This window comes from Stylophora pistillata, chromosome 14, assembly GCF_964205215.1.
Source record: "Stylophora pistillata chromosome 14, jaStyPist1.2, whole genome shotgun sequence".
Lineage (NCBI taxonomy): Eukaryota > Metazoa > Cnidaria > Anthozoa > Scleractinia > Pocilloporidae > Stylophora > Stylophora pistillata.
The window spans coordinates 15423012-15449799 of NC_142532.1; the positions used below are offsets into that span (position 1 = coordinate 15423012).

The 26788-nt window shown below is 39.0% G+C and overlaps 1 protein-coding gene across 1 annotated transcript; it reads right to left on the reverse strand.

The window, feature by feature from the left end:
* Positions 1–565: 565 nt before the first annotated feature.
* Positions 566–23839, reverse strand: LOC148716759 (uncharacterized). Its single transcript, XM_088745714.1, has 17 exons — positions 23720–23839; positions 21987–22041; positions 17133–20287; positions 16669–16778; positions 16127–16182; positions 14982–15124; positions 11592–12333; positions 10390–10780; positions 9494–9691; positions 8711–8881; positions 8095–8220; positions 7758–7955; positions 7205–7462; positions 6535–6804; positions 5525–5974; positions 4564–4800; positions 566–3790 (listed from the first exon to the last, which is right to left on the reverse strand). Exons 3-17 carry the CDS (start codon positions 20245–20247, stop codon positions 2342–2344), a joined length of 7914 nt encoding a protein of 2637 aa, XP_088601840.1. The 5' UTR covers positions 20248–20287; positions 21987–22041; positions 23720–23839; the 3' UTR covers positions 566–2341.
* Positions 23840–26788: the final 2949 nt, after the last annotated feature.

The following is a 26788-nucleotide window of genomic DNA, read 5'->3' on the forward strand; positions in this document are numbered from 1 at the left end:
TATTTTTCGTTATTTCGCAAAATGGTGAAAACTTTCAAGTTTGATTGATGGCTCACAAATATAAAATCAGACAATCATATATTTTTTTATGTGTGTACATAAAGATCCAGGTTTCTACTTTCACTTAACGAAATATTTTTTGTTGGCTTGAGATTTTGGAGAAACACCAGCGTCATGAATTCACTACATTTTTGGCACGGATTTTTGCGCATTTTTCGAGAAAAACTTAAAACTAGTATAGCTCCCTAAAAAGATTAGTATCTGGATAAATCGTTTGGTCTAGATTGTGGGCTCATTTTGGGCAACAAATGAGCCAAATCTGAGCGAATCCAGATGGGGTTCGTGTAGACTCGTCTGCATGGTTTTCAGGTGGACACGTTCTTAAAGTGAAGTTAGCATATTTTTGTTCGCTCGGTGATTTGAAAGTCCTGCGAAACATCTCTCCGAATTCCGATAAGCCAGGTCTATAAACTTAATATATTGTATATATTTGGCTACAAACTGTATAAAACTCAGAATCTCTTTACCAAAACCACAATAGTTTTAGAATGTAACAGAAGTCACCTTCAGTTTTGATGGATCCTTTATTGAAAGACAATCTACCTACAGGATATCCTGTCTTAATTACAACACATCAGTACATGTGGCAGAAGTTACTTTCAGTTTTGACGGATCCTTTATTGAAAGACAGTGGGAGGTGACCTTCCTACAATCTACCTACAGGATATCCTGTCTTAATTACAACACATCGGTACACAACAATTATCAGGCGGCATACTTCACTGGGATTACGAAGAAAAAGAAATTGGTAAAACGCTGCTCAATATAAAAACACTAAAAAGGAAACAGCATAAGTCACAGTTTACAGAAGTTTAAAGGTTTATTAGACAATGTGATAGTCATTACAATTGACGATTTCCTTTTCGTAGGCCTACACGTGGGACAGGAAAGCTAACATTTATAACATAACTATGTCTTGAATCGTCGCTATACCCGTATTTCTTTTACGCCTAAGTATATTACAAGCATATCCTTGGAAGATACAGCATATACAGAACATGCTAGCGATTCTAAGCGATTCTAGTCGCGGAACTCCTAATATAAAACTTCCCGATTCGCGATGGCGCCCGTATACAAACATTTGCATAACAAAAGGCTTCGCAAACAAAATGGGTTGAGTCTAATGACCTTGAAATGCCTCCCAAGTATTTTAAAAAGTATTGATGAGCAATTCTTTCCCGATTCGCGATGGTGCTCGTGTGAGAACATTTGCATCTCAAAAGGCTTCGCAAACAAAATGGGATGAGTCTACTGACCTTAAAATACCTACCAGGTACTTTAAAAGAGACTGATGAGCAATTCTTTCCGTACCTATATGTGAGCTGTGGAAATATCTTCGAAAAAAAAAAAAACGCTTCAACAAATTTTAAACAATTCCCACTCGCTGGGAGGAACGAGTATCGAGTATAACCCTTTGCAACGGTTGCCACGAAAAGCTTCCCTTTCGTGCACACGCCGTCATATTTGCAATCGTTGTTACTATCGAACGCACTTAACTAATCTTTGATTATTACCAGTTGTTTTTTTCATTATTGTATTGAGAAACATTTTATAGGTATCAACGGATTGGTTACTATATTTCTATATGGTAATGTAAGCGCATTGAGTTTTCTAAATGTGCCCAAAAAAACTTTTTAATATCATTAATACGATTATTATCATTATTATTATTATAGTACTATTACAAAAATGATAATAGTAGAGATGACGATTATGAAAATGATAGTAGTCATCAGTGATAACGATGATAATGATGTTGATAATGGCGACCAATGGCACTGTAATGATCTCTGGACTTGCGCACACGGAATCAATGTACAGTGGCAATGAACCGATTGGAACACATACAAGGAAGGAGAGGATGGGGTTCGTGGGAAGAACCAAGATAACTGGGGTTAGGATCATCTCGCATAATTATAAACGCAATAAATTTAAATTGATTATGGGTGGTTGTATGTGTGATTGTACGCCAAGTAATATCTATGTCAGTCTAAAATAAACCTTGACTTTCTTAAAGAGGATTTTCATTAATTAGATCTCGCATTAAGATAAAATATGATTGTATCATATCGAGCGAGACTATATTCAAATGCGCTTGGTGGAATCCTCGGAACAATAACAAAAACTTAAAAAAAGATCAATCTACATAGGGTGTCATCTATCGGTAGCGAAACCAGGCCAGACTTAATTCAATGCGATTGATCTCACCACTATGTCATTCTCGCTTGCCGATCATTATAACTCTCAAACAAGGAAATTTACAGTTAACAAAGTTGTTCGGTTACCCTAAAATGTAGACTGGGTTACTTACCAAAGAAAATTCGCCAAGGGTATTTTTCAGATCCATAGTCATGAGATATCCGTGGTAACTTCGTCTACCGTAACACACAATAATAAGTAAAAAGAAGAACAGAAGATACCCCAGGAGCTCTCTCAAAAAGGAAAACATTTCTATCTCTTTAGTCCTGTACTCTCTTGCACGTATAAGTTCATCCTCTTTCGGCATTTCCACTTGAACATTGTTGTCGACGCTTATTGTTTCGCAATGCAGTTTTTCTTCAGTGATGTGGCTAACGGTTTTAGTGTCATCATTATTGCGAAACAGAGAAGCAGTTAACACTATGATAATCAATATCTTCACTGGCTGTAGGACGAAAAGGTCTTGGGTAAAAGATACAAACATTGAAGAAAGCCACTGGTTCGAAATATCCTTTCCCCATTGCAAGCTGAACAAGAATGTAAAGACGGAAGACACAGATACAGTAGCAAGGACTAAAACCCAAGCAATGTAGATAAAGAAGTGAGGGAGCGTGAATTTCTCCTGGATAGTAGTTTTACTTTGGAAATTATTTCCGAAGTAAGACCTTTTGTCATTTAGGGTGACATCAACGTCATTAATATCGACTAAACTGTTAGTAGACGACTTGCCACAAAAAGGAGCTGGACTGTTCTTCGGTTTTTCTACGTGGACTTTGTTTGGAGTTTTCTTGGCACTCCTCTTGAAAAATGTCATGATCATCCAGTTTACTGGAGTTACTATCAAAGCGCTCTCAATTCCCACCATCACTTGCCTCCAGCTGAATTTTAATGGCCCAATTTGCAGGGTAGAATCTGGCTCTTTCTCTGTTCTGTAGAACAGGGCATTTGCTAACATCGCAGACAACAGTATACAAAGGCAGCTAGTGGCTCTTTGGACACGTGTGAATCTACTCCTTGGCGGCTTAGCAACAACCGAAAGCCAAACGTGTTCATCGGAAAAACCCCTGGAACCTTGCGATCTCAAAGCATAACTAAACGTTTGCATCTCCTGCGAACCGAGAGGGGTTAGAATCCTGTCAGTTTTACCGTCCCCTTTTTCCAGTGCAAACCAATCGTTGCAAAAAAATGTCCATTTTCTACCTGTTTGACGATCCATGACAATCGCATGGCTAAGAAACCATGAAGGATATTTTCCTGAATTATCATGCCATATGCGGATAAATTCCAGATCACCCAGTGACATTGGTAGGTGAATTCCAAATGTATCCTCGTTCCCACGCGCCAGCAAGGTTCTTGAGTCTCTCATGTTCTTGTGTAATGTTAAAGGCTCACTCTGCGCCTCGTTTCCGTAAATGATGATAACGATACGAGCATCAGTCCCAGAATTCTTCCACACTCCAGTCGCCAATGTCAGTTGGTACTCAAAGTCATTTGCTCCATCAGACGAAGGTAAATGGAGAACTGGACCACTCTGAGAATCAAACAAATGATAAGACCGGGTTACTTAGAATGGTTAGAATCAACAATATAGTCAACTCATATCAATAACGTAATTATCCGCAGAAAGTGAAGAAGCTTTATAAAGTTTACATTAGAAGGCTATCGTCGTTTGATAGGGATATAAAAACGTAAAGAAAGAGACAATCACCCAATGGGGATGATGGTTTATTGAGGATAAAAATACGAAATCGAATTGCGAATGAGACTGCTCATTAAAAGGGCGTAAACGCCTTATGGACTGTCAGCAATAGTGTTTGAGATAATGAAGTCGCAATGTTCCATCACTCATTTCCTTCAATGTTTGTTCTTTTACACGTTTTATTGATGATAGTGTCGCTTCTGGACCTAACTTCCCAATACTGCTTAGTATCTGTCTGCCATCGAACACCAATAACAACGTGCTTAGAAACGTGTATAGGAAATTTCTTTGCGTTATCCCCATATGCGCACCAAATCTTCGAGATCATGTTCTTCTTAAAGCTTTGGCAATTAATTATGGTAACAAACTGACTGATTCGAGCTAAGAAAATTAATGCTTCGTACAATAGACGCGTCTGATCTTTCATTCTTCAGTCTTACCTTTTTCAATATATTTCAAAACTACTCTTATTCTTCCTTGATTACTGCTACGCTTGCAAATTTCAGGATTGCTTTAGTTGATTTGACAACTAGCTGTATTTTTTTTTTTACTGAAAAATCCGTCCCTGAATTTAAAAGAGCATATAAGATCCGTCCAAACTTTACCTTGGCCTTATCTTGTCTATCATATTTCCTTGCAAATACTACCACTAAGACGTAAAGCAGCAGCACTGCAATTATTGTGGCAAGGACGGCAACGTTTCCAGTCTTGTGGAGGTGCGTTAGTTCATAGAAGATGATATCAAAATCTAGCCTATTTGGCATTACTATGACACCCCCACCAAATGACGTCAGATGGTTACACAAACAGTGTAAGGATAAAACATCTGACCCTCGTCCGACCTGCAAAAGGTCAAAGGATTATTTTCATAATAAAAAGACAGGGGTAACTAGAGCTCCTTAATTAAAACGAAATCCCGCCTTAACGAATATGGGATAAAGGATTATTTTCATATCCACAAGACAGGGATAAGTGGAGCTCTTCAATTAAAACGAAATCCCGCCTTAAAGAATTTGTGAGGCAAAAACAATTTGAAATGACATATTTTAGCCCAGGATTTTCCCAGTTCATATTTTTGAACAGGAGTTTTTATATCAGCATCTACCGTTGGGGGAAAATTTGGCACTATAATGATAACAAAAAATTGACCTCGTATGGAATGTCTTGAAGCGATTTACCCAAAGAAGCTTCTAAGTTTTTTTTATGGATGTTAGGGAGTAAGTATCATTCAGGGTGATCTAAAAGCAGTCCTTAAAATAAGCATTTAAAACTTTTCTTTTAAAATCCGTCGAAAGAATTTTTCATCTGCCCCATTTACCTTTCTACTATTCAGCTTGTGAGGCAATATTTTGAGGTTTAGTCAGTTTGGAGGTGTGAAAGGAGAGGGTTTTTAATCAAGAGCTGTCAGCATCATGGCTTACAAGATTCTGGTACTATTTATTGTAATAAGGTTGCAATGTGAAAAAGGCGCGAAGACTATATCAGTAAAATAAAAACACAACCAGGAGTTGAAAAAATGATGACTTATCAGAGTACTTAGGTTTTAGCAACAGTAGACAAACTTACTTTGCATCCTCTTGATAACCAGCGTTCTTCTGTACTGTTCCAAAACAGACAAATCTCTTTCAGCAGACTCATAGAATAATTGACGTCTGTCTTTGGGTCATAAACAGGCTTCACCGTGATATTTTCGGGCCTTGGTGGTTCCTTAACCTCCACACATGATCTCTTTTGGCGGCCTCTTCCAGAACATGAACGCTTCTTACGTCGACTCTGGAGTTCTCTTTCATCCTTCTCGTACTGTATGCCAATATAGTATTGTCCTGGTTTGTTCACCTTCTCAGGTAACAAAAGGATGTCGTAAGCTTCATTGCTGCAATGGCTGAAAGAATCTTGAGAAGTCTTCAAGCATGAGGACTGCGGAATTTTCTCTGACACATCATGCTCTCTGATTGTTGGTCGCTGGCCATATCGCACGAACACGTTGAAGATGACGTTATCTGTAGTTGGTTTGATCTGAAATAATGGTAATACTGATGTTCAAGATCTTTAATTAATTCAACTGACTAGACGAGAAATCATTCTAGTCTCGAGAGATTTTCAATTGAGCGTCGAAAGAGGTCCAAGGCTGCAATGTAAATGCTTTGCTTCACTATGGGTGGAAGAGGTCGAAAAGAGTAACATTGTACCCTTAACAAATGACGTAAAAAAACTAAAGCTACACCCTCTTGCTCGCCCGCACTATCCTGAACTTCTGGCACTTTGCTTGTCATCCAATTGGCCTCTTTCTCTATTCTTTTTTCTTCGGATTTCGGTTGTGATCACATGGATTCGGGTTCATGAAACTTATCGAATGTATGTTATAGCAAGTAAATCCTAATTTGCATCCTTATCCTTACAGTACCTTAAAAGAAACATTAAAGCTTTCACGATCATTTCATTCCAACCAAGAACTATTTATTTTTCGCCTCGACTTTCTGCCATAATCACATCGCACCCTCCCTTCAGAGGAACATGTCCTCGTATTCTCTCGTCCAAAATCAGTTTTATGTTCACTGTAAAGTCATGATACTTACTCGAAGTCTTACAGCGCTACCGTTCGTATGCGGCAAGCTTAATACATGGTATTGCATATTTCCTTCACTACTGGGCTTAGCAAAGAACAAGCCACTTTCCTCAGGCGGAAAATTGTCTTCACGTGGAATCTTCATCTCGACATATTCATTACTATCTTTCACCGATAAAGTTTGTCCTTCGTGGTTTTTGATGGTCAAGCTAAGGACGTGAGAATCAACATGGGCAGCACTGATGTCCCAAGTAAAGGGATTGAATGTACTCAGAGTCATCTGATAGAAAAAGTAAAAAAAATAATAATCTTTGTGTTTTATAACAGCATTTTGCGTCGATGCTGGCATAAAAGTGATTTAAAGAGCCTTTAAGATATATTCTGTAAAAGTAACGGTTTTTATTTTTGTGCTTCTCTCACTTCATTGACCCTCTAGCCCTTTAATCCGCTCCATATCTCACTTGAACTCTCCCCTGTCCTTTTCTCTCCCTCTTTCCACCTCCCGATGTTGACCTTCCTGCACTGCTAATGGTAGTCGATATTCGGAAAGACTGATGAACTTTCTCGTGTGATAGTTTCTTTGATGAGGGAGAAAACGTACCATTTTTTTAAGAGCCTCAGAAATAAGCCATACAAACTTAACTTCATTTAAAACTCAGGGTATAACTCAATTTGCTTACCACACTGTCAATGTACTCAGTATCGTTCGCTTTCTTATCGGTTATGGCGTTGAAGGTAAATTTGAACTCTCCCAGTTCATAAGGATCGTCTGTAACATTTGTTGCTGTTTTCAGTGATCTGGGACTGAGTCTTTTGAGCACCATGCTCAAGGAATGTGTCCGCACGCGTTTGGGTTCCTGGTCTACCAACATTTTTGATAGGAGGGCAACGCTTACATCCTCGACAAGTTTCGCTGCGTCTTTAGAAACATTTTCACTCTATTAAAAACGAAGAAATAAAAACATTAAAAAGTACATTGCAAATTGGAAAGAAAGAAGAAATGAGAATGAAAAAGGCAATAAATAAAAGAAGAAATGATAAGATAGATGGATAAATGGATGGATACGTGGATGGACAAATGGATGGAAACCTTCAAAATAACTGAAATGATGCATGAACGGATGAACAAAGTAGAAAGGCCGCAAACGCGATAAGGAAAGGAGACAACAAATCAATGAGCGATTGGATGAATTCATAAAAGAACAGTCAGTAAACAATGACACGAGGTATCACCTTGGACTGTATCTCCGATTTCTGCGCTTTTTTATCGATCACACTCGCCTTCTGACAGGCAGAGTTGAGAATGTTACCCAGACTCAGTACCAAGTTTTCCCCGTCTCGTTCAATTAGGACGGACTCTGAATCGTAATCCTCTTCGGTCTTGTTTCGTAACAATGACGTCATAGATCTCAAGGCTTGCAGAGCAAGAACCTAAGAGATAGATCGATTATTGCTTTTAGAAGTCTTGCAGTCTCCTCTTCTTTTAGGTCATATGGTAGAGATAGCGACACCTGTTGGTGAAGTCAGTTGAATATTTAACTGGGAATTGGGTCCTTGAGCACTTACATACCTGCGTATCAGAGGTCACTTCGCTCGGTTCCAGTGTCACTCGTGCAATCACAGACGTCACTTGAGTCAAGGATTGTAAATTGCTTACTTGAATACTTGACACACCTTTCATTATGGAGTTTTTGATCTGTAGAAAATACGGACGTACCTTTTAGCCTAAAGATAATACCAACTTCCCCTAGGATCTTTAGACACCTACCCCCCCCCACCCCCCTCAGTATTTCCATTTCCAATGAGAGAAAAGTTCCATGGAAACAAAGTATGGCGCTATAGATAAAACGAGGTCAAGACATTTATCCAGCAAATCGACAGTCTCTGTCCCTCTTTGGCAAGAAAAAAATTCGAAAAAGAGAAGAGAAATGTCTCAAAACCTGCAGAGTTGTAAAATTTCATTTAATCTAATAATACTCCTTTATTTGTTTTGAGCATGTCCAAATTTTCGAAAATTCAAATAAGGCTTAACCTTTCTTAGCGGACCTCATCATAAAAGTCAAGCAAGCGATGACTTGAACCTTCCGGTCATTGCTACATAATGCAGTCCTTCTCAGGGCTTACTTCACCCAGACGTTAGGAATACACGGTCACAGTTTGGTTGAGAAGATAACAGACATAAATACCTCTATCTTGTCCTCGGGAGACGTAGAATTTGATTCCTCAACTGTTCCTAACACAGCATTTCCTAATTGTGTGGCTTCTCTAACATTCCCTGACTGGACCCAAATGTTAAACTGACTACTATTTCCAACTGCAAGTCTACTGAGACTCTCATTAGCAGGTGGCGGTTCGACCTAAGAGCATGATAATGTACGTAGATTTCCTGTCAACTAAATCTCCCTTTGATAAATTATTACGTCATGTCATGATGTTCTAATATAAAACATGGTACACGATAAAGCCGCATAAACTGACCTGTAAGATTTTGCTGGCAGAAAAAATAACAGAGACAGAGCAAAAAAATCAGAAGTTATCGGACAGATTATTCTCAAAATACGAAACTCTCAAATTTCATTCAGTTTTAAAAGGCTTGTAAAAAAGCTGCCTCATAACTTTTTTTCAATGGAAAATTACATCGCTTACTTATCTCGTTTTTAAGGGAAATACCCTTATTATGTCTTGTCACCTTCCCTCCTTAAAGCGTTCGAGTGGATATAAATTCGAATTTTTAAAACTCCCACGTTTTTCAATAAAAAAGGTTTATTCCATTTAATAAAAAGTCCCTTTTCCTAAAAAACTTACTTCTAACTCTTTTTACCTTGTACGCGATCTCAGACAATGGTTACCTTTTTCTAATGACTCTCTGACATTTTTGGGAAAAAGGTATGGTTTCTATTTTTGTATTTACTAAATAGAAACACTACTTTGTAATTTCATACAGAGCTTACAAGTATTCAAAGAATCACCTTTATGTGGAGAACAAAGTTGCTGGAAGCCGACAAACTGTCTGTTATCATTATTTCAAATGTAATATTATGTCCATCTTTCTCCTTTCCACAGGGAAGCACTGTAGTAACATGATCAGTAGATCCATATTGCACGACAGTGTACAATCCACGGTCCGTTTTGTAATGGAACTGATACGTCAGAGGTCTGTCTTGGTCCTTAAAGAGACAAGACATGTAACCCAGCCTAACTCAGGTATTATTATTATTAGTAATGTTAATAATAATAATAATAATAATAATATTAATAATAATATTAATAATAATATTAATAACATTAATAACATTAATAACATTAATAACGTTAATAAAGTTAATAACGTTAATAAAGTTAATAACGTTAATAACGTTAATAATAATAATAATAATGATAATAATTAACCCTAACCCAGCGACCAATGATCGTCTGTGTCAGGACTTCTTCTCAGTTTATACCCATTTAGCCTGGGGTGTTGATTTCATTTCTTCGTTTATAAGGATTGAGAATTCCCCACTCCATTTGAAAGAGAAGTGGAGGTATTAGTAAAGTGCTTTTAAGTAATGCTTACATTTAATACTACGCAACATGGGTTATTCAGAAAGAAACTCTCTCCACTAAAACTTTCATAAGTCTCGCTAATGCCATCATTTTTCTTCAATTTGCTTTTTAAGAAAATAAAGGAAACTGCGGGAAGATAATATTTACCAACAAAGAACAATCAGATATAGATAGAAACTCTCGTTGAAGTTAGGCTTTAATACACATGTGAAGTCGCATGTTAAACGATTGTTAGATAAAGTTGGCAAGTCTTGCTTTTTACACTTTTAGTCGTCGTGCAAGAGAAGTCTACTAGGAACCAAGAAATTATATCTCTTACCAGCCAATCAGTGCATACAAAGGTAAACTTCGTCTTCAATGCCTGTCCATTCGTCTGGGTCACATTACAATATCCTGGACTAGGCGGAGCGTTCACTCTAAACTGATAGGACGCATTTCCATCCTTCGAGACTGAGACTTTCAGACGATAAAACCACTTACTTACGTTGAGTGGCTTTAGTTGATTTGCTTTGATAATAATACCAGGAAGATCCATGTCAGTCTCTGTCTTGTTACGTGTCAGGATATTTCCTTGCAGCTCACTTCCAGTGGAATCTACCATCACAAGCTGCCAGTGGTAGGTTGCTGTCTGACACGCTGGTCCCTTGCATGTCGTTGCGATGCTGATTCTTGTAGAGGCGCTTGCATTCTTTTGACAGTTAATTAGGCATCTGTAATAAAATAGAGAGAGAGTTGCGAAAGGAAGTAGTATCACGGTTGATCCTTTTGTTAATTTTAGTCAAGATGTATTATTCCGGTTAACATAGCCTTTTCTATTGATATCGTTACTTTTTAGGATGATATCAATAAACAAACTGCTCAAAAATAATGTTTTCAATGTCAACTCAACCAGCATGATTAATCCTTCGAAACCACTGCTTACGAGGGCCTTACATTGGCTAGCTCACGTGAAGCCCTCGTGTTTGTCTAACTTTGTGCCCGCAGTACATTGCACCTGGATACCACATTTAACTGAGTATGTGCACTTCAAAAGGCTGCACCCGATTTCTAAGTCACACAGATAAGCTCACATGCGTATTACCTTATCCTTTCCCCTCGTGGGCTCCCCTCTACATAGTTAATGCAAAGATTTTTGCCTGTAATTCAAATTTCCGCGCCTGCTAAAAGTAGTATCTTGCGCGGACAGAAGGTCCTACGGTCACGTGAAAACCAATTTTTTTTTCGGTCTGATAGGTTACCAATTTTGACTATGATAGTGCTTCGGTGCGCGCGTTGCTCATGCTGCGAGCTCCGCTATTATGTTCACTAAAACCGAGAGTGGTTTACTTGTATGAATTCCTCTGAGATTGATTTCCTTATAGTTATTTTTAGGACTGTGGCTAAAAATTTGACAATAGGTTCGAGGAATGAGGTCTCATCATTAAACGGCACCATTCCATTTAAAGATAGGAAACATTCGTTTCGAACGGCCCAAAAATTTTAAAAGAGAATATACGGGTATCGGTTCTTGCTGTTACTTACCGCATAGTCACTTGTGGTGGATTACCACTGACAATCTCAATTTCTTGAGTGAATTCGTCCTTTCTGTCATCCTTTGTGACGATAAGCTTGATGACATACAACTCACCTACATCCATATGACTGGTTTCCAGGCTCACAGTCTTATTACCAGTTCCAAAACATCCACCATGACCAGGAACCAGGGAACTGTTAATCACTGGTAGCGAAGCCAACGAAACATTGGGAAACTGCTCTTGACGTTTCTTACACAACCACGTAAAATTCATGGATGTGTGGTCACTAGGCTCGACGTCTGGGTCTCTAGAGGCTGAACCATCCAATAAAATGGGAGCAACTTTTCCTCGTGTAACTATGTTCCCTCCTGCAATGTCAGCTATAAGTTTAGATTTGCTAACTTTGAAAAATCCCAAAATACTGCTTTTTACAGATGGTTGATTTGAATAGGCTGCTCTGAACTCTACGTAGTACTCCCCGTAATCAAGTGTTCTTTTTCGCAGGGTCCATTCTGTAGTTCTTGAACCCGAGGGAATTTTCTTCTGTATTTCGATGTTTCCTGAAGCTTTTATCTTAAATTTGAATAGATACCACTCAAACTGTAGTGCCTGAGAAGAATTACACTCCGTTTTTCTGACAGTGGCCTGGATGATAAAGTCTTTGGAACGCAAGATGGAAACAACAGATTTTCTCACTCTTCTGTCTGGTAAATTTGTTATACTGACCTCCGGAGGATTGCAAAAGTTATCTGAGAAAGAAAAAACCATGCCGAAATTTCTTAAATATTTAATGTCGCGTACAAGGCTACAGTCGGTTTATATTGTAATAACAAGAGTCACCTGACAACGAGATCTTCGGGTAGAAGGTAGTACTCCTCTGAAGAATCTATGTTGACATGAGCTACTCAGAGGGGTCTGGGCCCAGTTGTTCAAAGGCCGATTAGTGCTAACCCAGAGTTAAATTTTAATCCCTGTTTCTATATTTCTCTGTTCAAAAGCAGTTTTGGAATGATTTTCCCAATTCATTTTAGAAAAATCGATCATCAAATTTTAGACAAATGGAGTTACATTGAATTTTCTTATGAAGCTTTCAGATCTAAAATCAAATTTCACACTAACCCTGGGTTATCTTAATCCATCTTTGAACAAACCAGCCCTGGTATTTTGCGCCGTTTTTTGACTGAAAACTGATATAATGCAAATATTTTGGCCATAATGACTACTTCGATCTGAAATTGTGTTTGGTTCTTAAAGGAAAGACAAGAGCGTGTTGAATTGACGGGTGAATTTCACCAAATCTGACTCGGAATTCGTGTCAGGTCTCCAAAATGAATGGAGTTTTAGAGGCGAGTTTTGAAAATAGCATGCTTTGGTTCATCCTCGGAGACCCAGGGGCTGTGGGTCGATTTCAAGTTAGGGCGTGAAGAGCCCCTGGGGACATAGTCTTACAAGACAAGTTCTAAACGGTCGCAGTCGTTCTGCCATATGATTGGTGCCAGAAAAACTTTGTGTTTTTCTGCCCAATCAGAGTGAAGTGTGCTTTAGAGTCCTTTCGTGTGTTTTAACACGGACGTATACTACAAGCTCAGTTGCTCGCTATGTTTGTTTGGACCGTGCGACGGAGATTTGCTTGAGGCGAAAAGTCTCAGTCTCGGCACACAGTGTAAGAGAAATCGATCAGATTGTCAGCGAAAATCTTACCGGAAATTATACTGAATACTTTCGCAGGTATTACAAGAGAACGTGTTTTAAAGTTTGCGAGGTTTGTATACAACACGATGGTTGCAGTCATTGATATGTCGCTTTAAACGTTAAACGAGATTTAAGCTTAAATCTTTCTAGATTTTTTGCATAATTTGCTGTGACTAAAACTTTGCCAATCCCGTGAAGTTATTTCGTCGCACGGGCCACGCAGGTATGTCGAGCAACTGGTACTCGCGCAGCTTTCTGTGCGTGCCAAATCTAATCTCATCTTCGCTTGAAAAAAAAAGAAAAGCTAAGCGTGGAAACTTTTGTTAATTAGATGTGGGTAGATGACCCTGTACTACTAAGCTGACATTTGCAATAAAGTAAACCCGCCCTTTCCACCCAATATTTCTTGCTCTTTGGTTTTGTTTTTCCCACTGAAAACAGCATCGGATCGATTCTCAATGATCAAAAGTATTTAACTTGGTCTTCAACAATCGACAGAAGAGGTGAAATGACAATGACCAAGGGACTAGAAGAGAATCCGTGGCCTTCCTATCTAAAGAATTTCAACACTCTAGACAGCAGTTGAAAGGTTAAACTCTTTCCAAACCCCTTCGGTAACTGCCCGAAAACATCTCCCCTTCCCACGATGTTCTCGTTAATAAGTTTTCGTTCAGATTTTAATTAGCTAACCGGAAACACAGCTAAGCTTTCTCTTAGCACTTGCTGGATGTCGTCCACGAACTTAACGTTCTCTGCAACCTTGGCCGTATTGTGAACGACTTTACTACTAAGATTAGGTTTTGGAGCGCACAGAAAGCAGAAAGCTACGTAGGCGAAAGCGCCAGTTGCTCGACATACCTGCGTGGCCCGTGCGACGAAATAACTTCACGGGATTGGCAAAGTGCCTGATTAAATGAGCCGAGCTGGCCCGGCTAGCCGGGCTGATTTCTTTTATTTTTACTCTTTGGCGAACACCAAAACAAAAGAAATCAGCCCGGCTAACAGGGCCAGCCCGGCTCATGTAATCAGACCCTAAGTTTCAGTCACAGCAAATTATGCAAAAAGTCTAGACGTTTAAAGCGACATATCAATGACTGCAACCATCGTGTTGTATACAAACCTCGCAAACTTGAAAACACGTTCTCTAGTGATACCTGCGAAAGTATTCAGTATAGTTTCCGATAAGATTTTCGCTGACAATCTGATCGATTTCTCTTACATTGTGTGTCGAGACTGAAACTTTTCGCCTCAAGCAAATCTCGATCGCACGGTCCAAACAAACATACCGAGCAACTGAGCTACTAGTATATGTCCGTGTTAAAACACACGAAAGGACTCTAAAGCACACTTCACTCTGATTGGGCAGAAAAACACAAAGTTTTTCTGGCACCAATCAGATGGTAGAACGACTGCGACCGTTTGGAACTAGTCTTGTAAGACAATGTCCCCAGGGGCTCTTCACGCCCTAACTTGAAATCGACTCAGCCCGTGGGTCTCCGAGGATGGCTTTGGTTCAAAACAGACTCGAAATTAAGAAAACCGAGAATCGAATTCCTTCCAGAGATTCTTAACAATCCCCTCACCTTCCTAGCGAAAAAGGAACCCCTTGACAACGAAAATAAAGCTAAATTGCACTAGCATGACATTGATCAACATTCATATCGACATCGACACATTGTTTAACTTGAAGGCGTTAGTAGCGTACCTTCCACACCCCAGTAAAGAGCAGTCCAAGTTTTGTTCCCCAATTTCCCGGTCTTGTTTAACTTGTTTATTTCCTCGTTAACCTTTGATCTGTTAGATTCATCGTTAAGAGTTAAAACAGTAGTTACTTCCACGCTTCCAGGTCTGTTAGATCAAGAAAACAGAATCAAAACGTATAGTGTGATACAAAAAGGACGTTCTAGATTTACAAAAAGATAGAAATTGACCAAACAAAACTTCTTGGAGCTTTTGGCGAACAACGATATGGCAAATTGACTTATGAGTTTCTTTGAACAAGATCTAAGGCATTCAACTGATAATGATAACTCCTCAAGTTTTCGAAGCATAATTGAATGTCATCCATCAGCAACAGTCCTTTTAAACCTTGGACCCTATTGTGTTTGCGGGATCTCAGGGAGTTATGCAAAGCGGAAACTTGGTTTATGTGACTCAGAAAGCCAGTGTGTGCGGTGATCGAGACTGAGAGTGCAAAGCTACTTTATGTTGCTTGCGATCGGGCCTCCGTGGACGTTTAGAAATATTACAGACCCCCAAGAGTGCCAAGTTTTTAACTTCTCTTAAAAACATAACCCTTAAATCAAATATTGCCGTCACGAGTACAGAGGAAATGATCACCAACTGAAGATGCTCTTGATTGTTAAACAAATTTTCCTTGTCAGCGCCAGATAAAATTTTGATAGCTAAAAGTTAGGAGAATATGCATACTGATATTAAGGTGTTCAGAGTTAAGGATTACTTTCATCGAGGCTAAATCTCTACACCATCGGCTGTTACTCTGAAGCTCAAACCGTCCACTAAAAAGCAGATTTCATCACTTATTCCCTTTGAAACTGTATAATATTTTTAACGAAAAAGACTGCAATTGCAAAGGAAATAGTTACACCGTGTTTTCTCGCAGTTATAAAATACTTGTAAAGGGCTAACTGTGTTGATAATTCTACAATTGAGTCAAAACTTCTATAATCGATAGTCAATTTTCAATTTTCCTATTATTATTATTTTGGTTTTCATTTTGGTGTTGACCATCAGCCAACACTAAACATGATAATTACGTCAAATATTCGAAACCGTCCATTCCAAAAAACCTTCTGGTGTGTATAAATGTAAAGAGACAACTGATTTTACCTCATAGATAGGATCTTGACACTTGTGACACCACGTGGCCCAAGATGTAATAAAATCTGTCAAAACATTACGATCATAGATAATAAGAGAAGTAAAATCTTGGCTCCATCGTATGTACATGATGAAAGATTACCTTTTTTATCGCGTATATTTTCAGGGCGTTTTCCGTTTATTATGAGAACTAACACTTCATAGGCCACTGTCATAAATGGCTGCCGGATTAATATTATTTTGTTTAAATTTAAATTAGCCCCTCGGGCCTCGTTCTCCTGTACAAAATTCAAAAGAATACATTATCTCGATCAAGGGGGCTGGTTGTACAATTCTAGTTTATACTTTCAAGAGTCACTTAAATACATGATACGTGGTCCACCAAAACTATAAATTTACAGCTATTTAGAGCTGATCCCTGTATCCCGACAACAAGTGTTAACCATGTTCTTACTTTAAATGTCGCATACGGATGAGCTAATTTGGTGAGCTTTATAGAGCAGCCTGACTGAGTTGGTCTTCTGCTCTTCCAGAAACTAATCTTGCCTTACCTCAGATGTAACGCTTTCCTCGATGCGTTTATATGTTGTGGAGTTGTTGTTGAAAAGGTCGAAGTCAAAATCGACTTTTTTCAGCAAAAAGACTAATCGCAAAGTTGTCACTAAAAGAAATAAAAACATTTTAAAATGTCTATGCTGAAATGCATTAAAGTACTCGTGCGCATTTAAGTAATTATTAACGAAATTTATTCATTTTTAGAACTACTCAAACGCTTGGAAAAGGGCAAAAGGTCATGACTAAACTAAATGGATCACTCTTGCCAGTAGTTAGCTTTGAGTGTCGGCGGCATGAGGCAGCCAAGACTTTTTCTTGCCCCAGGCCAGCGCTTCCGCTACCCTTCATTAACAATCCTTTAAATTTTTCTGGAACGAACGTCATCCACGCCATTAAAAAGTCTTCTTGCTAAGTTCAACAATCAAACCTTGTTTCTCTCTCTGTTTTAGGAACTTCTTACCTTTTCCTAACGGTGGCGATGTAATTGCTGTTGACTGTTGAGTCGAGTGAAATTTACTTGAAGCTGCTGTTTTTTGGGTGATAAAGCTGGTTGAACCTGTTTCTTGTAAAGTCGAATGAACTTGAAATTCTATCGTTTTTAATTTCTGCTCAGAAGAAGTGATTACAGGCAGAAAATTAAAAGGGTTCCGAGTCGCTTCGTCCTCAATTGTGTAAGTCGGTACTTTCTTGAGTCTATTTTCCGACAACACTGTTAGGTTTTGCTGTATGGTAGAATTTACAATAGGTACAGGTATTGCAAAAAGTCCAGAAGAGTTGTTGTTTTGCAGAATCGTTGTGGATCTCTGTTCTGCGGTTGAATTTGCTTCAGGATGGACTGATGCTTGTTGGTCAATGCGTATGAAACTGTTTTGAGGAATAAAAGTTGTCGGTTGTACAAAGGAGCTTGGTTGAGATTCAGTGGATGTCGTCTTTAGGCCAAAGGAACTGCCTTCAGAAAACAGTTTCACAGCTGATTTTGTTTGATCAACAGGTGATGATGGTTGTTCAGTAGAATTGCTTCGAAAATTCAAAGACGAAGGCTCAAGAGAAGGATGCTGCTGAGAAGCAGATGTTGAAATCTGCCCAGTGTTGCTCTTGTAAGGTATCAAATTTGCATTTTGAACCTTTGACTCAGCATCAGGTAAATCGGTTGCTGATTTTCCATGATATGTCAGCGTTGTAGGTTGCTGCTGATAAGCTGCTTCGCTCTGGTGAGTATTGGATAGTAGCTGCTCGGTATAATTATATTTTGGAATCAAAGATGTAAACTTTGTCGTAGAATACAGCTTAGTTGACGTTGTTGCTAACTCTTCAAAAGAACCATTTTGAGACAGTGAAGGCAGTGCTTGTAATTTTGGAGTTGATTTCAAGGAAGGTCTATCTGCTTCCTTCTGTTCCAAAATGCCGTTTTGATAAAGCTGAGCAGAGGAACCAGACTGAGATAAAACAGTTATTTGCTGTCCATTGGAACCATTTTGAGCCCGAAATGTGACATTTTGTGTTGGTGAAGATAAAGGTAGCTTATCCACTGGCAAAGATGGTTGAACAGAGGAACCGTTTGTAGAAAGCGTAGATTGAACCTCGGCAGGAGCACTTGCGTAGGATTTAACTGTCACTGGTTTCCCAAAGTAGCTACTCTGGGTGATAAAAGTGTTATTGTGTCTATCCTGTGCTGAAGACATTTCATCAACTGCAGATGATGGCTGACTAACCGAATTGTTTTGAAGTGTGAACAATGGAAGTTTGACAGAAGAACCGAAAAGTAGAGTACCAGTTATTGGCTGACTATACGAGTTACTATTTTGAGCAGGAGAAGTGCTAATTTTTTGTCCAAGAGTCGAAGGTAGCTGAACCATTGATAACAATGGTCGATCAGGGTAACTGTTTTGAGATATTGAAGTTTGAAGCTCTGAAAGGGAACCTTCGAAGGATGTAAGGGTAGTTGATTGTCCAGGGGACTTTGCTGGAGAAATGGTATTTTGGTGTCTTGGAGATGTGGCTGGCTGATCCAGTGATGTTATTTCCTGACCAATGAAAGTATTGTGAAGCCTCAAAGATGAGATTTGGTTGGAGGGACCTTCATAAGTTGTACTAGTTATTGGCTGCTCATTAGATGAGGTATTTTGTTGCTCCTGCGTTAGTTTTACCTGGTCCACTGACAATAATGACTCACTAGAGGAACTGTTTCGAGTAATCAAAGACGAAATCTGTGAAGTAGGATTCAGTTGGAATTCAAATATTGATGAATGTTCACTCGAACTGTTTTGATGATATAAAGGTAATGGTTGTGGGGCTGAATTAAGGTAACTAACAGATGTTATTTTCCGGTTCTCTGTAGTACTATTTTGCTGTAAAGGCGTTGTCGACTGTGCGATTGAACTAGCGATAGGAACAACAGTTGTTGACGCTTCTGGTACTCGATAGATAATTTGGGGCCAGAAGATCTGTGAGAGCTCTACTCGGATCTGTGATGGTGCTTCCGTTGTTGTCTGCTGCTCATCAGTTCTGTATATTGGTGTCAAGGTTTTTGATGTTGTTGTAATTATTGCAGCTAACTCATTTCCCTTGTCACCTGCTGACGTGCTACTTGAAGGAGTCAATGATCTGAATGCTGATGTTAAAGTTTTTTCAGTATAACTGTTGTGATAAACTAAATTTGTCGGTTGATATTGTGGAGTTGAATACACGTTAGGCACAGACGTTGCCTGCACTTCCGCAGTGCTCGAAGGTATAGCTTTCTGTTCTTTAATGGAGCTAACAATAAAAGTGACTATTGTTGTTGGGACTGGTACTCGAAGGATAACGATTGGTGAGAGGATCTGCGAGAGCTCTACTTGGATCTTTGGTGGTGGTGCTGTTGTTGTCTGCTGCTCATTTGTTTCGTGTACCGGTGTCAAGGTTGTTGATGTCATTGATACGGTCAAATACACATAAGGTCTTGCTTTTGTTTTCTGTTCTGAGGAACTCTGTGTAGTTTTTAAAATTGACGTTTCTTGATCTGCTTCTATTGTTGACGGTCCATTGGGATTATCCGAGGGCGCCAGGACTGCTTGTTTTTGTTTAAGATCTAAGTTTACTTGAATCGTAGCGACTGATGTATACCCAGAAAGACTCGTTTGAGAAATCACAGGCGCAGGCTGCTCTGAAGAACTCTTGTGAGACTGTATTGTTATTTGCTCTTGTTTTCCGATGGAACTGTTTTCAGAAGCAACATTTAACTTTTCTGGTGATGAAATCTGATTGTGCGTAGCCTCCGTTGTGTTGCTTGCGGGATCATTTGTAATGTCCAAAAGTGTTGTTGGTTGATATTGCCGATGCTTTAACACCTGTGAAGCTAAGTCTTCTGGAGATTGCGCCGTTAGTGATTCCTCCTTGTCCTGTGCCTTTGATACAGTTGAGTCAAAGAGCAGAGCTGTATACACTTGATGTACATTAGCCGTTGGATGCTCGGTGGAAGTTAATTGAGGCCTTAAACTTACCATTGCTTGCGCAGTAATCTCTGTTGAAATGAGCTGAGGTCTTGTAAAGAAGAACATCATAGTGAGAACGTAAAGTCTGCGAATCAGGCACGCCATCACTCCCAAAAAATCAGTCGCTTGTCATCAGTTGACCATTCTGCTACGAAAAAAGTTACGTAATAGTCAGAATTCGCAGGAATTTTGGGCTCTCAATATAAAATCTTGATAGAACGATACACAAATTCGCTAAATAAAGAATATGTGCGAATTAAATTGATAATGTAAAACGTAATCAAGGGAAAATAAAGGAAAAGTGTGCGAAATTAAAATAAAAGAGTATCGTTCTAGCAAAAGCTCGGAGTCACTGTTTTCTTTTTAGGGATAAAATTTGGCGATGATGCTAAAGTTGTATTTATATTTCTTTTCGCCAACTGTCCCTGGCTCTGTATCGGTAGTGCTGGAGAATGTCTCCGGATATTGGGCAGGTAAGCCACTCGGTCCCACACAACTTTTTTTTAAGTCTGGTAAGCAGCCAGCAATTGCTAGCGCGACCTACAACGCGTTCTTGCATTCGAAATCTAGTTGCCGGGGTTAAATGAAATTATGGAAGTAATTCTTTCCTGACTTGTCTAAACACGTGTCAGAAATGTTTTTAATGTGTCACCAAAAGAATATCCTCTGAAGTCCAAAGAATAATGTGAGGATAGACTAGGATTTCATCTTCTTTCACCAGGTAAATGATAATAAAAACATTTCTGCTCCTTTCAATTCTAAACGCAGCACAGCCAATCTTCTAAACTTAGATGTGGAAAACTTCTCGTTTATGAGGATAGACTAGGATTTCCTCTTGTTTTACCATGTAAACGATACTAAAAAAAATTCTACTCCTTTCAATTCGAAAGGCAGCACAGTCAATCTTCTCAACTTGGATGTGGAAAGCTTATCGTTTATGAAATTATGTTTTACGACATAAGTCCCACGGTCTTTGTCTAATGCTCAGCAATGTTAACTGATTTTTATTCCTGCCGAAGTTATGATTGCCAACAAACGAAAGGAACTTGAAAAAGCATTTAAACCCTCAGCTTTGACTTCTCCATTCAAGTTAAAAGGACTATTTTTTGAACTGTCGGTCACCTTCAATGACTTAGATGTAACATAAATCATAAAAAAATGTTTATTAAGCTGCACCACTAAATGTATACGAGCGTACTAACAGTTGAAGTTAAGATAAGGCCCTATTGCAAGGATGGACACTGCTCAATTATCGATTTCAGTATGGAAATGCTGATCAGTTATTTAAAATTAACTGTTTATGAGCCTGGATTAGCCATGAAATTTAAAACAATATCGAGTGGCCGCACAAAAAAATTATCACATGATCTCGAACTTATCATGATATATCCAAATTCTTGTTGATATGCGCTTATCTACCTACGTACCTTTTACTCTTCCTCAGAAAATTTAAATATAAAAGATATGTTTTGTTCGTGAATAACAAAGCAATTTTTGAAATGGCCGTTAATGAGTGTAACTTATAATTAATTTCGTTCACTTGCGAGGTAGTTATTTCTCGCAACTTTGCTTGCTGTTTCTTTATGTGGTCCCTCTTTGAATTCGTAGGACTTAAAAGGAAGCCGGTGTAGAGAGAAGCTCCTGTATAAAATTCACTCTGTCTTCTGATCATGTAATGGCGATTTCTGCTTCTTCCAACCAAAAACAAACATTACTGCACAAATGGTTATCATAGGGGAACTCATGATCAGATCTGCAAAACGTATTTGGGATTTCTCGAAGTGAACTCAAATAAAGATCACTTTATGACAGACACTGTACTGAGTTAACAAAATCACACTCACCGTTCCTCGTCACTCGAATGAATCCTACCAACAAACTAGACCGAGAATTTCCTGCCTTGAGTCAAAAGATAAATAAATAAATAATTTGGATATGTCAACAAAGTTGAAATGGTAAATTGGCCACCGTAACGAATACAAAAGCTGACGTTTCGAGCGTTAGCCCTTCATCGGAGCGAATAGAGGAATTGTGGGTTGTGTGTGCTTTTAAAGGCAGAAAATGGAGCTACGTTATTGGTGGTATACATGTTCCCACCAATACCGTAGCTACATTTTCTGCCTTTAAAAGCACACACAACCCACAATTCCTCTATTCGCTCCAACGAAGGGCTAACGCTCGAAACGTCAGCTTTTGCATTCGTTACGGTGGCCAATTTACCATTTCAACTTTGTTGATATATCCAAGTTATTTCGTTACTCCCACCGACGCAGCCTCAAACAGTTTCTTTAGAAACGATCAGCCTTTATTCAAATAAAGAAATAAATAAATACGTAAATTGAAGCTCCCCCTTAGGCGCTTTTCAGCCACAATGTAGACTAACTAAGTGCTTAGAAATCCCCACTGGCAGGAGGCAGACCAGTAGGCTATTTACAGAGCACAGCCGAGGAGTTGAACTAGTGCCAACCTGATTTACATTACTTTCGTTCACTCACACACACACACACACACACACACACACACACACACACACACACACACACACGCAGAAGCTGAAATTGAAAACAAGAATGTGATCTGAAAGTTGGCGTATAAGTCTTCAGGTTGCTCCCGGTTTGAATATAGTCGCCTGAGAGCAAGTATTTAAAAAAACATTTGCTTTTTTTTTGTTTTCTTTTGTTTTGTTGTAGTCTACTGGGTTATTGCACATGTCCTAGAGACTGAAAGTTGCAACAAAGGTGATGTCTCTTTCTGCAACATTAATACTAGCCAACTTTTATATCAATTTTGTTTGGAAGCATATCTGTTGTCGTTCATATTGATTACTACTTGCATATTGAAAAATAACTTTTAAAAGATCCACTCAACACCTTTACCGGAAGCAGCTGTATATAATCATAAAGTCTCAAGAGTAAAAGCAACATATGTCACCAGCTTACACCGATGGTGAACCTAAACCGTTCTAACAGACAGAATTTTCTGTACTTGGTTTACTTTGCGAGTGCGTCGGTAACACGAATAACTGCCCACAAAATTTTGTCTCCTCCCAAAGAAATTAAGCTCCGAAATTAAGCTCCATTCGCTCCGACGAAGGGCTAACGCTCGAAACGTCAGCTTTTGTAATCATTACGGTGGCTAATTTACCATTTCAACTTTGTTGATATATCCAAATTATTTCGTTACTCCCACCGACGCAGCCCCAAACAGTTTCTTTCGAAACTATCAGCCTTTAAACATCTTAATTACTTTCTAAATCGCAAACGCTAAATATTGCAAATACAAAACCCACGCATGTTGAAATTTGGGCCCTCAGACGATCCAAAATTACTCAGTTTTTTTCCCACTTAGTACAGAGGTGATACAGCTAGAAAAGCAAAATAATATCTACAAACCCCGCTGAATAATTACCGCTGAAAAAACGTTTAGATACGACTTCTAAGTGTAAATATCCTTCGCGTCATCTGACTTTTACCTTCTTTGCACCCTTAACGATATTCATTTTTAGATACGCGAAAATGATATCACAAGTCGACATGAGGCACCAGTCAGTAAAAATGATATTCCTATTCTCACTTACTTCGCTGTGGAGTCGACTTCGGATGTTTAAAGTTCAAAGAGTATATCTCTTTCGCATGGCTTTACACACGCTAATATTTAGCGAGAATTTCTTTCGTCGTCTTCGTAAAACATCTGGAACGAAACGACAACAACGAGAAGATACAAAACATGCATTTATTAATATTCCAAAGTAAAGAATAATTAGGTATGGAGAAAATATCTGCGGATCCAAAGAATGGCAAGCATCTAAAGGCCAAATTCTAATGGTTAGCTCCAGTATTCTAATAGCAAGTGTCACCTCTTAGTGGCAAGTGCCAATATTTAAAGGTAAGTACCGATATTTGGATGGCAAGCGCTCAGAAGCATATTGGCAATATCATTCCGGTTCGGCCAATGCCTCGTCTTCTTACCGGCAAACATAATTCGGTGACAAGCTTTCCGTCTATCACTTTGCCAGCTTCACTAGAAACTAACGGGTACTCGACAAGATAAGGAAGAACAGAAAAGCGGGTGGATGGGCAGAAATAAAGAGGTTACAATGAACAGCGGGAGCAAAAGGAAAAATTATTAAATCTTCAGAGTCTAAAATAGTTACGCCAAACAATTGCAGTCCCCTCTGGCACAAGCCTCGCAGCGTGAAGTAACATCAGGTGAAAGTAAGCAGTCTAGACCGCATATATCTACTGGATTAGTTATAGTTGATTGACTTGTGTTGGCTAATTTTAATCAAATACTAGTTTCTTATAGAGGGAGAGCTGATATTATTAAATGGAATCACCCAATTGTTACCAGAAGCAATCAATCGTTTGAATATATTGCGTTAATACATTAGCACCTGAACCGCCCGTAACCGCCCGAACCGCGCGATTGGCTCGCATGCAAACGCTTTCTTCCCCTATGTCCCCTACTAAGGAGAATATTGTCGCCAAACTTCCCCTTTGGTTAGAGTATCAACAGACCAACCAGAGTCCGTCGCACATATTGTAAGAGCTTTAGGAGGTACTCGAGGGGCATCATTGAATGCGTTCACACTAATTTACCAAATTTGAAAATATGGCCTCCGCGCGGCCGACTTTCGAAATTTTCAACTCGGAATTTTTGTTCCTTTGCGATCGAGTTAGACCTTGTGGAACTCAGAATATAAAGTGCCAATGCTATAGAATACACTGTTTGGAGAATATTGGATATCAAGGTCTTAAGAGCGAATGTTAGCAAAGGTCAAACATTTGCTGGCAACAGCCAAAACATCGACTCAGCTCATATTCTCAAGTTACGTAGGCCTTATGGTGAAACAAAGCACTGCATACTTCGTTTGGCTGGATATCGATTTATTTTCGAGAAAATCGATAATAACTGAATTCCGCCAAAATGCCGCTTTTGAGGCTCAAAATTTCAGACGAATCTCGGAGCGTCGCGCCACAAACTGAAAACACTTGCACCGATAAGAAGTACCAGATCTTGAAAAACAACATCAATACATACGTTGACAGCAATTTGAACAGTTCTTGAACATTTATTTACACAATTAATCCAATTGAATTTATGCGACCTTCTTCTAATTTCTTATTTAATGCGTTCCTCCGTTTCCGGGTCCAAAGCGCTAAAGAAATGTGTCTGCGATTTGCCATATTCAATTTCAGTGAAAAGTTACAGAACATTTTTTAAATAGGATTAAAAAAATGTGTAGTGATCGTACAAAAAATCACTCGTGAAAAAAAATTATTTAGAAATGACAAATTCGGAGACACTTTTTGGTTGGTTATATGTAAAACTAGCTACTGTCAAAATTTGAGAGCAATCGAACAAATTCCCTTTGATTTGTAGCTCTTAAGAGGTGATTCGGGTGCTCGCATTTAGAAGTCGTGAAAAATTCAACAATTTTTTTTTTCAAAATTTTTGGTATAGTCTGATAGCCAGTCCTATAAGCCTTAATTTAATATAGGGGTTTAGATATCTACAGTTTAAGCCGGACGCGCTACATCGCTTGCACGCGAGACACCCCCTGAAGGTGCACGGTAACCTTAATCACCGAACTAGGCTTATCTTTCGTTACATTTTGGCGGAATTCTGTTATTATCGATTTTCTCGAAAATAATTCGATATTCAGCCAAACGAAGTATGCAGTGCTTTGTTTCACCACAAAGCTAACCTAACTTGAGACTCGGAGCCAAATCGATTTTTTGGCTGTCGCCACCAAATGTTTGACCATTGGTAACATTTTCTCTTTAGGGGGTACTAGAGGGGCGTCATTCCATGCGTTCACACTAATTGATCAAGTTTAAAATATGGCGTCCGCGCGGCCGACCTTCAAAATTTTCAAGTCGGAGTTTTCGTTCTTTTGCGATCGAGTTAGACCTTGTGGAACTCACAATATAAAGTACCAATGCTATAGAATACACTGTTTGGAAAATAATGGATATCAAGGTCTTAAAGGTACAGAATAAGCTCTCGAGTCAACTACATCACGATTCTCTAAAGCGATGCGAATTGTGGCCGTAAATCGAAAACCGAACTTTCGGACTTCAAGCTGGGCTTAGACAATTTGACGACTCCATGGCCGGGTAAACGTTACGTTTGAGTAACAATGTGTTCAAAAAGTATTAGTTAACGGAAATTTTTTTGTCAAATCGTTGTACTCTCAGAATTTTCAACATAACGCAACGCAATTTCTTGCCGTGAAGTCAAGTAAGCAACGATCTAAGCGTAATTACAAAATTAAACGAGACTTACCTGTAAGTTGAAGTTTGATTACGATTCTACCTTGTCGTCAGTACGGAACGAAGGAGTCACATGTGATGCGCATGCGCATTGCTGATCAGTATTTAACGCGAGTGGTACAGGAAAAGGAACGAAGGTTACGGGGGGGAGGGTGAATAAGGGCATGTGACTCCTTGGTTCCGGAATGATGACAAAATAGAATCGTAATCAAACTTCAACTTACAGGTACGTCTCTTTTAATTTTGTAATTCTACCTTGTAATCAGTCTACGTCACTACGGAGTCACATGAGACTTCAAATTCCTGTAGCACGAGCTGCTCATTAGACGTAAACATTTTATTGTTAGTAGGAGAGGTATCACATACCATGA